The following is a 12,614-nucleotide window of genomic DNA, read 5'->3' as shown; positions in this document are numbered from 1 at the left end:
TTATTGGCAATCTACATTAAAAAAATCTGTCCTGATTCCATGCAGAGCAACTGGACTTAACTACACCAAGGGCCTACTTTCCTGTGGACAATTCCATGCCATGAGCAGTCTAATAAACCAAGTCACTCTCAGATGTTGAATGGTCCGGTTCTGTCTTTCTGTGTTAGGCCAAATAGGCTGCTATACCTATGTAATGCCTTTCATCAGGTATCTCCATTATCTACATGTCAGATAATTATCTGGCTCCTGTCAGCATATACATCAGTCAGGCACACCGTGAACTCTGTAGTGACAATCGCTGTCATGGTCAGAGATTCACTCATCTGGTGGATGAACTTGGGACATGTATATGTTGGAGTCTATTTCCTAGCTCCCATAGCCAACATGACAATAATCACATTCACATCCCTTGTGAGCTGGGGATCCCTGTGCATGGACACCTCGGAAAGCCAGTATGCATATCAACCTCCTAGAACTAAGAGCAGTCAGGTGGGCCTGCAATGCATTCCTTCCATTTATACAATCCTACCATTTCTGGATAAAGGAAGACCTTCTAACTCAAGAAGGCAGCAAGGTCAGGCATCCCAACCCAGATTCTCTTCATTTCACAGCTTGGTATTTGGATAGTTTTCAAACCCAAAGCATTCATATTTGGCAGTTGAACTATTCTGAATAATAGCAGAAAAGATTCTATCAGAAGATGTTACCTAGCCACAGATAGGCATTTCTATATCTAGGCACAACAGATTCAGTATTATCAGAGTCAGCGGGTATTCCTGCTATTTTAAGACATCCAGTCTCTATGTTAGCTTGCTGTGGCCTCACCTAGCAGCATCAGTGCATGCCATCCTCTGATTGATAACTACTCTTTACTCATTTGGTATCAACCAGATTCCTAAAGGGTTTGACCAGGACAGATCCACCAGTAATGAAGCCAGTGCCACAGTCGAACATCAGTCTTGTACTTTCAACAGTTACCGGGCCACCTGTAGAACCGTTGCCCATCTGCTTAATGTCCTACCTATCAAGGACGGTCGCCTTCCTGGTTGCCATTATGTTGGTCAGAAGGGCGAATGAGCTGGGGGATCTTATGGCTGACCCACTCTACACTACATTTCACAAAGATACAGTATCCTCTCTTCTTCATCTGAATTCTACATAAACTAATAGATTCACTTACCAGTATTCTTCCCAAAGTCTCACGCCACGAGAAAAGACAGGAGACTTCTTTCACTTGAGCTCAGATGAGTACTGGTGTTCTATATCCAAAGAATGAAACCTTTTAGGAAATCTCCTAGACTGTTCGTTGTTGTTGCTTGACCTCATGCTTTTTCTGCTGTATCTTCTCAGAGACTCTAGTGGTACGTCTACACTGTAATTAAAAACCCACACCTGGCCCATGCTAGCTGACTCGGCTCATGGGCCTCAAGATAAGGGGCTGTTTAATTGCAGCGTAGGCTTCTAGGCTCAGGCTAGAGCCTGAGCTATAGAACCCTTCAAGGTGAGAGGTAGCCTGAGCCCAAATGTCTATTCCACAATTAAACTGCCCTGTGAGCCTTAGTCAGCTGGCACAGGCTAGCCATGAGTCTCTAAATGCAGTACAGCCATACCTTGCATGGATTTTTTTTCTTTTTTTTAACAAACGCATCTATTCCACTAGAGCACAGAAAGCCTAAGTAGCCTCTCTCAGAGAAGACTCTCTACTGGACATTTAAGGTGGCAACCTGGAGTTCCAGCAACGCTTTCGCAAAACATTATATATTGGCCCAAGATTCTTCTGCTGACATAGCCTTTGGAGCTGCAGTCTGGCAAGCATATATATTGCCTGCATCCTCGCATCCTCCTCCTCTTTGAATACTGTTTGTCAGCAATCGTGTGGAATACACATAGGGACCAGCACACAAAAAAGAAATGGAAATTACTTAACCTGTAACTGGAAGTTCTACAAGACGTGTTCCTATCTGTATTCCACTCCATACCCTCCTTCCCCCCGGCTTTGAATTACAACTGAATTTATGGTAGAGAAAAAACTGGAGAGGCGTTTTTTAATAGTTATCTATGTTTGTTGGAAATTTAAATACCCGGGGAAAATGAATGAACTTTCTGGGAACTGATGGTTCACTAGGCAGTTTTAGTTTTAACTTCCTCTAATTTTGATTCTTAAATGGCTTAGGAAAAAATATTGGGCCTTATAGTCCTCCCATTTGTGTGCTTAGTCCGCACTTCTACTTATATCCCCAGTGTAGAGCACAGGGGAAACCAGGGCGCAGGCATGGACCAGTAGACACTATTTGCAAGATTTTTCTGGTCTCGGTCTCATGATGTGCATGTGTATCCACATGTGGAATACAGTCAGGGACCACACATCTCGAAGAACTTCCAGTTAAAAGTAATCTCCGTTTCTAAAGAGGGCAAAGCAGATTTTCTCTGAGCCATAGAACATGGTCAAAAAATGAAAATCTAATGCTGACTTCAGCTGTATCTCTGCTAGTAAATATGTCATAAGTACATTTTTCTATTGGTTTAAAAAAAAACAACAACACTATCCTGTAGAATATTGCTAGAGGTGCTCTAAACCAATACAGAAAGTCTGTACATATCCAAAGAAAAGGGAGTAAGAAATCCTGGGTAGTTGACATTACTGTGTGCAAATTAGTCCAATCAAGTAACTCAGTCCCAGGCTTCCTTTAATTGGTGTGGGAAGTTTATTTTTCTGTGACAACTTCAGTACAGGGAGAATATTTAATTTTTTTTATTTTAAATGTACTTTGGAAATCTAGAATTCTGCATCGGTATTATTTTTACTCAGAACAAATTAGCAACTTTAACTGGTAAGAAGTTAATGTGTACACGGTATCATGAATAGCATGTTCTCACTACTATTTAATGAGGCCACCTAAATATTATGTAGCCTCTAAGGGTATGTTTACACTTTAATCAGACACCGGTGGGTGGCCCGTGCCAGCTGACTCGGGTTTGCGGGGCTTGGGCTGTTTAATGGCAGTGTAGATGTTCAGGCTTGAGCTGCAGCCTGAGGTCTGGGACCTTCCCACCTCGCTGGGTATTACAGCATGAGCTCTAGTCTGAACCCTAACATTTACACCACAGTTAAACAGCCTCTTAGCCCAAGCCCTGTGAGCCTGAGTGAGCCGGCATGGGCCAGCTGCAGATTTTTTATTGCAGTGTAGACATACCCTCAATTCCATCTAACCTGCAAGATGCTAGTTATTTTATTGAATGAACACAGCTAATCCATAATATTTGAAAAATTGGAATGTGATTATTCATACTACTATTCACCTGTAACTCATTAATAAAATTAGGTGAACTGGATGATCACTTGATGCCGGTTGGAAAAGAAACGGTTAAGTATGAGGAGGAACTTGATTTACATGATGAAGAAGAAACCAGTGTTCCAGGAAGACCAGGATCTACAAAACGAAGGCAATGCTACCCTAAAGCTGTTAGTATCATTCATTGCTGTCCACATCTAAGATTTAATAGATTCTGTTATAGACTAGAAATAAGACAAGCTTTCTAAGTTTAAGTCTCTAACTTGTCTGACAAAGAAGTGTTTTTCAAATGAAGGTTTTATTTTAAGGTGTGTTTCAAACTTTTTAGCAGGATGGTCTTTACATTAAAAAATGTGTACTACTGACTTCTAGCTGCATGTCTGTCTCTCTCTTAGAGAAAAGAGGGTAGGTACTAGCTGTCAAGGTAAATTTGTTCAGAGGAATGAAAAGTATTTTGCATGCTAGCTAGCAATTTTTTGTTTAAAAAAATTAGCTAGTTGCATTTTATCCCATGTATAATTACTATGTATATTATAGCTTTCAAAGCTGGTGGAAAGAAACAAAAGGAAATTGTGAAGTTTTGGATGAAGTTTCTTTTCTTATATTGAAAAAAAATTGTCTAGTTGTCATATCCAGACAGTTTTTCTTCTGTACATCACAAAGATAGCTCTCTATCCCTGCTGGAGTCTTGAAAATCATGGACCAAATTCTGTTGTACCAGTGCAATTCTGTTGAAGTTAGTGAAGTTTCACTAATGTAATTGAGTGGAAAACTTGTCCCAAAGAAACTAACAAGTGTCAGAAGAAGTTTGTAAAACTTCAGCATCCAGTTCAATATGTCAAAGTATAGAAAGTAAAGAATTTCTTTTTCTAAAGTCTGTGAAATGAAGTCATATGACTCAGACTGTTGTAATGCTGTGGGTAATTTTGACTTGTGGACATTTTCCAGAGGCAGAACTTGCTGCTTTTTATTAATTTCAGATATTTACTTTTGATTTGAAGTTTTACCATTGAACGTGGAACATCAAGTTCTTTTGGTTTGAACCATAAGTTGGTAGAGATTGCTTGTTTCAAATAGAGATTTATTACGGCACAGTGTTGGTATAAGTCATGCTATTTCATAAACATGTTTATCACTTCACAGGAGTATTCGTCCATTAGATTTGTTTAACATAATATATAATAGGACAACTAGTGCAGAGTTGATCTGTCACTTTGACAGGTTTGTTATAAGCTGCATTCTTTATTCCTCATCGTGGAAAGTTCCAAAGGTTCATTATGATGGGTCTTCAGCTTGCTTCCATGGATGTAGAACCAGCCCCGTCAGTCAATGGTAACAGAAGGCGGCCTCATTCCCTGAAATTCCTTCCAGAGGCGTGATAATTAGTAGTACAGGATATATCCTTTCAACCAGTGTATTTTGTAGCTGCTCAGGAGGGCCATGGCATCCTCAATTAAAAATGGAGGCAAGAGACTGGAAAGGCAACCCGAAGGTTCTACCATATGCACCAGTCCAGATCCAACCTGGTGTCTGTCCCAGAAATAGACTTGGTGCACACATGTATCTCACTCCTTTCCATCAAGGACTTGGTGATCCCAGCTGAGGGAGATTTTTCTACCAGAAAGACATCATGGATGGGAGAGTGGACTCCTTAATCAGAAGGAGTTGCAAGGTGACTGTGGACATCCACAACCTCTGTGTACTTCGCAAGAGAAGTTTTGTGTCATCTTTCTGGAGAAATTCTTTATCAGCAGCCTTCAGTCACATCTAGGGATATTCTGTTGCTCTCACCTAGAGCAGTGGGATACAATACAGTATCATGTAGGCATATGTAGCATCAACCGTAGAGAATATTTGTCCAGGTAAATCAGCTTCTGGCAATTCCCACACACTCCAGTGGGAAGCTTTTTGGAAACCAATGGATAAGGTAGCCACAGACATCGGAAAAGTCTAGGGAAAACTTGGCCCTAGTCAGATATTATAGAAAGGAATATAGATAACATGAAATTTTCAGTCCCAGAAGTACAACAAAAGAGAGGACCTCTTCAGAAGCAGTCGATTGAACAATCCAGGGTAAATGGGGAAAACTTATTTTTTACAGCACTAAGAACTCATCAGTTTGAACCACTGGAAGAGGTATTGTCATATTTCGTTTCCATCAGAGTGTCCTTCCCAGTATCTGTTACCTCAACAAGGTGACTTTTTGCAATATGGTTTATGCTCAAAAGGCTCAGTAAAATACCTGTCATTCTGAGATGATTTTTCAAACTGGCAAAAAGAAAACTCTTGTTTTGTTTTTTTTCATAGAAATCAAGAGTTTTTCGCATGTTTTTGTCCCAACTCTTTACGTCTGGAAAAGAAACTTTAGCACACTTCAGATCTACAAGAAGCACTCAGCATTTTTTATGGAAAAGCCAGGAGGGTATCTGAAACACCTAGTTTTTTTAATTAATCCAGATGGATCATTTTTCACTCCTACAAAACAGTAAACCTTACTCATATATCAAATATCAAATCCCATTTCTTAAGAGTAATGATGAGCACAGGAGAAGAGAAGTTATATTGTTTCTACAAGGAGAGCTGGAAGGCAGTCGCATAGTCACCATAAATGCATATGTTCACTGAAATCCACAGATTGGTCATCCAAACTTCAGCCATTTTAGGCAGAAGAATTCTGTGGCCAGTGCCACAGCCAAGGAAAGATGGGGCGTAAATATAGTTTCCCTCATTTTTTGGTGTACATAAGTAAAGCGTGAACTTGCTTCTCATTTTGGAGGCGTACTACTGAGAGAATCCTAATGCAATGGGTCTTTGAATCTTAGCAGAATGAAGAATGGGAAGACTTATCCTACCTTTATATAAAAGCTGCCTTTATTTGAGAAATAAGGTCCATAGAGCATGGACACAAAGGGCTCATCCAGAGATGGATAGATATGGAAAATGGCATTCAAAGCTTTCATTTTATTCATAGAAAAGATTATTCTGGTGCTCTGCAGTAGGGGAGACTTTTGTTTTTCAATGTAGAACACAATTGTTAATTTAGGAAAGTAATACTTGTCTCAGCTAGCAGGAATTTTTGGGCATGAGGCATTCTCCTGCTGACTAATGACTGTGAAGTCTGGTTTTGACCCAAACCTGCAAGTAGGCTGAAGACCAGTTATAATGGGTCTTGTTGTTAAAAAAAAAAAAAAAAAAAAAAAGGGGGGGGGGTGGATGGGACGGGAATTCAGGTTAGTTTGGGTGAATTTTCTTATTCTGCCTTTTCGAAACATATCTCCAAAGGTTCTAATAAAGTATTATAATTTTGTTTCATACCAGTCTCATAGATCTTATGAAATATTTGTTCTAGGAATGAGAATTCAAGTGAACATTGCTGAATAGTCATATTAATGTATTTTTCTCTCTTTGATTGTAGATTCCAGAATGTTTGAGAGAGAGTTACCCCAAACCTGATCATCCCTGTTACCTGTATGTAATAGGAATGGTGTTAACTACCCCTTTGCCTGACGAGCTCAACTTTAGGAGGCGAAAGCTGTATCCTCCTGAGGATACAACACGATGCTTTGGAATACTGACAGCTAAACCTATACCTCAGGTAATTAATCTGACTTTCTCTTACCCGTCTGTGCCTGACAATCCTACTACTATTCATGACTCAAAGCACTGAGGCAGGCCAGAGACCAGAGCGCACATGTCAGTTCTGCCTTCCTGGATCAGTCTTGAAAACTGGATCTCCAGTTATCATAGAGTATTGTATATAGTTATTTCCACAGTTTAACTTCTTCCTATCAAACATTTCTCATTGTAATTTTATATGCTCTAATTGAGAGTGCCAAATTCTTCTCCTAAGGTAGGACATTTCTGACTAGCCTCATCTGAGCTGAACATGGGAAATAAGGCTAAGCACAGGCTGAGGAAATATACCTCTTTCTGTTTTTTTCCTAATCATCCATTGATAGGGGTTCTGTGCTTATGTTGTGCTCAGAACAAATCATGTTCTGTTACCTGTTCAGAGGGCTTATCCACACAATACCAACCTTGGCCCTGCACTCAGCAGTAACACCAGCACTCTGCAGCTCCATCAGCACCTCTATAGCAGCAGGCCTCTGTGGGATCACAGTGCAGGGGTAATGGACACTTTTAGAGCTCTGCTGCTCCCTCACTGTAGTGTCCACCTTGCATTCCTGGGGTGCCTGTCCCACATTCATCAGCTCCCTCACTCCCAGAAGTCTGCATCTGACTATTGGTAAAGGTAATAACCTCTCCCTCCCCATAAATCATCCCATAGATTTTGTGTTTTATAGGGACAGAAGTCCCATTACACATCTTCTTTCTCAGCACACTCCTCCCCCAATGAGGTTCAGACCCTTTGGGCCACTCGTTTATATTTCTATGCCCTTCTGAGCACAGAATCTTATCAGTCAGCCTCTAGGAAACTATGTAATTCCAATTACACAAAGAGCAAGCACTAGTGAATCTGCTCATGCACAGCGTTACCCCACCGACCCGTTTCTAGCAATCGTTCTCCACACCTGCCTCCTATAAAATTGGCTGACAAGTTGAGAAACAAGTAAAATCCTTCATGCTAGTTCTCAGTAACACAAGGAAAGGGACGATTGCATTGTTTTTTATTCAGATTCTGATCAATCCTGAAAGAAACAGTTAAGTATCAAATCCAAAAGAAAATGTCCTTCACCTAGTCTCTCTTCACAGGAGAGAAAGAAATCCTCAGTGAAGACCTGAGGATAGCACTGCCCTTGTTATTGGTAAGAAAATGCAGGGCAATTAAGAAAAACTCTAGAGAGAAGCCAAAGTTTAAAAAGGAAACTTTTATCAGGTAGTCCCTGCTCTCTAAAAAAGGGTCATTTTCTAGGTCAGAGAGAACTTAAACTTTTCTGAACAGTGAAACTGTGTCAAAATGATGGCTTCCACTGGCGTTTATGTATGTGTAAATTAATGTTCATTAATACCTAAATCCTGACAAAAACATTAATCACTGTGCTATAGGGGCAATCCTATTCTGGAAGAAGTATGTATGGTATTTTCTAAGACATCTTTCAGTATATACTTTTTGTTATTTTTTGTTTTCTCTTTATGTACTTAGATTCCTCACTTTCCTGTGTACACACGTTCTGGAGAGGTTACTATATCTATTGAGCTAAAGAAGTCTGGTTTTATGTTGTCTTTACAAATGCTTGAGCTGATCACAAGACTTCACCAGTACATTTTCTCTCATATTCTTCGGCTTGAGAAACCTGCACTAGAGTTCAGACCTACAGAAGCTGATTCAGCCTATTGTGTTCTACCTCTTAATGTTGGTAAGGATTGAGTTTCTTTAAACATTCCCTGTAGTTTACATTATAACAAACTAGTTACTTTAGTATTTTGTCAGCCTTCAGAGTTATCATATTTCATATATCATTTAATATAGTAACAGCAGAAATATAGTAGTATGCAGGTTGGTTTCTGTTACCTTTCCCCACTTCTTTGAAATTCTAAGTGTGCTTGAAATTAGCACAAATCATCTTTTAACAGTATGTTTTCAGGTGAACCAGGAAGAATCTGAAACTATCTAGATGTGCTGTTATAAGTGCAAGGTTTCCCTCAAGATTTTAGGGAAGAGGGGAGGCAAAGAGTATATTGACAGCAAATAGTCTTTGCAAGTTAAAAATAATGTAGCTTCCAGAATAAACAGAATAAATGAAATATGTCTCTTCTTTTTAAGTTGATGACTCCAGCACTTTGGACATTGACTTTAAGTTCATGGAAGATATTGAAAAATCTGAAGCACGTACAGGCATTCCCAGTACAAAGTACACAAAAGAAACTCCATTTATTTTCAAATTAGAAGATTACCAGGATGCAGTTATCATTCCAAGGTGAGGATTGTATCATCTATGACATTTAGTGAGTAGAAAATGTATCTGTATAAATATTTGCCATATAAGTGATGTAACTTATGTATTGGAGCAAAGCAATTGCCTGTACTTAGCGTACATAATAAACCTGATGACAAATTACATTATTTAATAATAGAGTTATTTTGATGACAAGTTTGTGGCATGATTCATACAGAAATATAATACTGGGATTTTAATGTATGGTCACTACAAAATCTGTTACATCCCCATAAAGAACAGTGCAAGTCACCACCTAACTTTCATAGTATTCTACCAAAAGCTGTGACTCTGCCAGCAGCTAGTTTACTAGAACTATTTTAAATTGGGGAGACTGGTGGTGATCCTGTCTCTAGTTACATCTCCTTGATGCTGAAGTCTTGCCAGAGCAGTCCCAAAGACAGTGAAGAATGATCCTCTCAGTGCAGCTCCATCAGCAGTATCAGTGATGGGAATGATGGTGGAGACAAGCTGCTAGTGGACCACCAGTATTTTAACCACGCGTCATCTAAGAATGGCTTAATGGCATGGGGGAGGTCCTAAACTGGCATAAATATCATAGTTGCATTGACTTCAGTGAAACTATGACATTTGATCCCAGCTGGGGATTTGCCCCATTGTGGTTAAAGCACAGTGGATGATCTTCATTAGCACCCCCTCTGTTGCTACCCCCCAGTGGAACTACATTGGTAGTAGTAACAGTGGGAGACTTAAGAGTTCAGGATGGGGAGACTTGAATTACACTCCTAGCGAGAATTATTTGTTGCCAACTGGTAATGGCTAGGCAAGGTGGGATGGACAACATGGACTACTGACATAATTGAATATTCTGTCTCATTTGTTTGTATCTTAAAAGAGAGAACCTCTTAAAACCTGCAAAGAGTGCATGTATTCAGTCTACATAAACACAGTTACCCTTGTTATACCCCTGTTTGACTGCAAGGGAATGTCTCTTAACTATGTGTTTGTACAGTGCCCAGAATCATTAGAGTACACATAGTAAGTATTCAAGGGCTGATAAGATAAATGAGTTTCCTGAAGGCTGCTTTAACTTAAGCATCCACTGTTTTCTAGAATTTTGAAAAAAATAAAAAATCAAATGGTCATGGAAAGTAACAGTCTTGGTTGCAACTTTGGAATAAGGTTGAAAAGATTAAATACATTATTAGAGATTTTACTTCATTTAGAGAAGTCTACTCAGATAGGAATTGAAAATGACAGACATATCAGAAACAAAGACCAAAGTGCCAAAAAAAATATGCAAATCTCATAGTTAAGAATATATCTTGCTAGCTATCACAATTTGTGCAAAATGGCATGTGAACATCTCATTTATACTTGCTTTAAAGGGCAGTACTAAACCTCTGGAGTATTCCAGTGCTAGAAAATGGATATTTGAAACTTTTTCTACTTTTGTAAGACAGAAGAGACCATAAATGGGTTGAGAACCAGGCTGAGGTGCCAAGTGTAGTATTGGTATAAGTTTGTATCATTCTGGCTTCTGTGGAACATTCACCTACCCTATCGGACAAACATCCTCCCATCTTTCTTCAAGGGATTTTTTAATTTTGCATTTGGCTTGTGTTGTTTTTGGTTTGTCTTAGGGATTTTTTTTATTTATTTGAAATAACAAAAAAAATCCGTTTATTTAATCATTCTAAAATTGTGTGATAGGACCAACTTTTTTTATAGAAAAGTTTAAACATATTTAAGAGCTTCTGAAAAATTAAAAATATTGGGACTAAATTTCTATATTGGTTAACAAAAATATTTATCATTTGTAAAATAAGTACTCAGATTGAAGCAGACAGTCTAAAGTATATATTTATTTCATTATACATAACCCTTTTAAAATTTATACTTAATTTTATTAAAATTAGGTGTTCTGGGTTCCTATCTCTTCACTGAAAATAATGTATAGGGTAATTAATTTTTTTCTACTTTTTTGTATATAAGGGTACTACACTACAAGATTATTCCGATTTTCCATAAACCAGTTTTGTAAAACAGATTGTATAAAGTCGCGTGCACGCGGCCACACAAAGCCCAATAATTCGGTGGTGTGTGTCCATGTACCGAGGCTAGTGTCGATTTCTGGAGCATTGCACTGTGGGTAGCTATCACCTAGCTATCCCATAGTTCCCACAGTCTCCCCCGCCCATTGGAATTCTGGGTTAAGATCCCAATGCATGATGGTGCAAAAACAGTGTCATGGGTGATTCTGGGTAAATGTCGTCACTCATTCCTTCCTCCGTGAAAGCAACGGCAGACAATCATTTCGCGCCCTTTTTCCCTGGATTGCCCTGGCAGACGCCATAGCATGGCAGCCATGGAGCCCGTTTTGCCTTTTGTCACTATCACCGTATGTGTACTGGATGCCGCTGACAGAGGCGATACTGCAGCTCTGCACAGCAGCATTCATTTGCCTTTGCAAGATAGCAGAGACGGTTATCAGTTGTTCTGTACCGTCTGCTGCTGTCATGGTTGCTCCTGGCTGACCTTCACTGAGGTCGGCCGGGGGCGCAAAGACAAAAATGACCCGGGGGTCATTCCCTCTTTTATGTTGTATCTAAAAATAGTCAGTCCTGCCTAGAATATGGGGCAAGTGTACTAGAGAACCAGTGTACCAGAGAGCTGAGCCGCTCCGTGTCAGATCCCACAGAAATGATGAGCTGCATGCCATTCTAGGGGGTGCCCGTGCAACAACCCCACCGTTGCTTCCCTCCTCCCCAGCCCTTCTGCGCTACCATTGCAAGGTCCCCCCATTTGTGTGATGAAGTAATAAAGAATGCAGGAATAAGAAACACTGGCTTTTTAGTGAGATAAAATGAGGGGGAGGCAGCCTCCAGCTGCTATGATAGTCCAGGCAGGACATTAAACGGTCAGGGGGAGAGGAGCCCAGCATCCCGCTGCTATAATAGTCCAAGCAGTACAGAATCTTTTCTTTAGACATGAAGGGCGGGGGGAGGGCTGATGGAGTTCAGCCCCCAGTTGCTATGATAAGGACGATTACCAGCCGTTCTGTACCATCTGCCGGGAATAACCAGGAGTCATTCCTATTTTTACCCAGGCACCCCCGGCCGACCTCACCTGAGGCCAGCCAGGAGCACTCACGGGCTGATGACGAGGACGGCTACCAGTCCTACTGCACTGTACCGTCTGCCACTGGGGAGGGGAGAGGACGCTGCTGTTCAGTGCCCCAGCACCGTGTCTACCAGCAGCATGCAGTAGACATAGAGTGACATTGAAAAAAGTCAAGAAACGATTTTTTTCCCTTTTCTTTCACGGGGTGGGGAGGGGGAGTAAATTGACAAGATATACCCTGAAACACCCCGGACAATGTGTTTTACCCTATAGGCATTGGGAGCTCAGCCAAGAATGCAAATGCTTTTTGGAGACTGCGGGGACTGTGGGATAGCTGGAG

General features: G+C 40.3%; 1 protein-coding gene across 12 annotated transcripts in view; it reads left to right on the top strand.

Moving 5' to 3' along the window:
• The window catches only part of DICER1 (dicer 1, ribonuclease III), a 97,565-nt gene that overhangs the window by 65,549 nt on the left and 19,402 nt on the right, over positions 1–12,614 (top strand). For all 12 annotated transcript variants that reach the window (XM_050954449.1, XM_050954442.1, XM_050954439.1 and 9 more), the window contains 4 exons: positions 3,324–3,463; positions 6,709–6,888; positions 8,398–8,611; positions 9,019–9,172. In XM_050954449.1, the coding sequence (XP_050810406.1) occupies positions 3,324–3,463; positions 6,709–6,888; positions 8,398–8,611; positions 9,019–9,172 (688 nt within the window). The remainder of the gene's footprint in view (positions 1–3,323; positions 3,464–6,708; positions 6,889–8,397; positions 8,612–9,018; positions 9,173–12,614) is intronic.

The sequence above is a fragment of the Gopherus flavomarginatus genome, chromosome 5, assembly GCF_025201925.1.
Source record: "Gopherus flavomarginatus isolate rGopFla2 chromosome 5, rGopFla2.mat.asm, whole genome shotgun sequence".
NCBI classification, from domain to species: Eukaryota; Metazoa; Chordata; order Testudines; family Testudinidae; genus Gopherus; species Gopherus flavomarginatus.
This window is presented reverse-complemented; position numbering and strand designations above follow the sequence as displayed.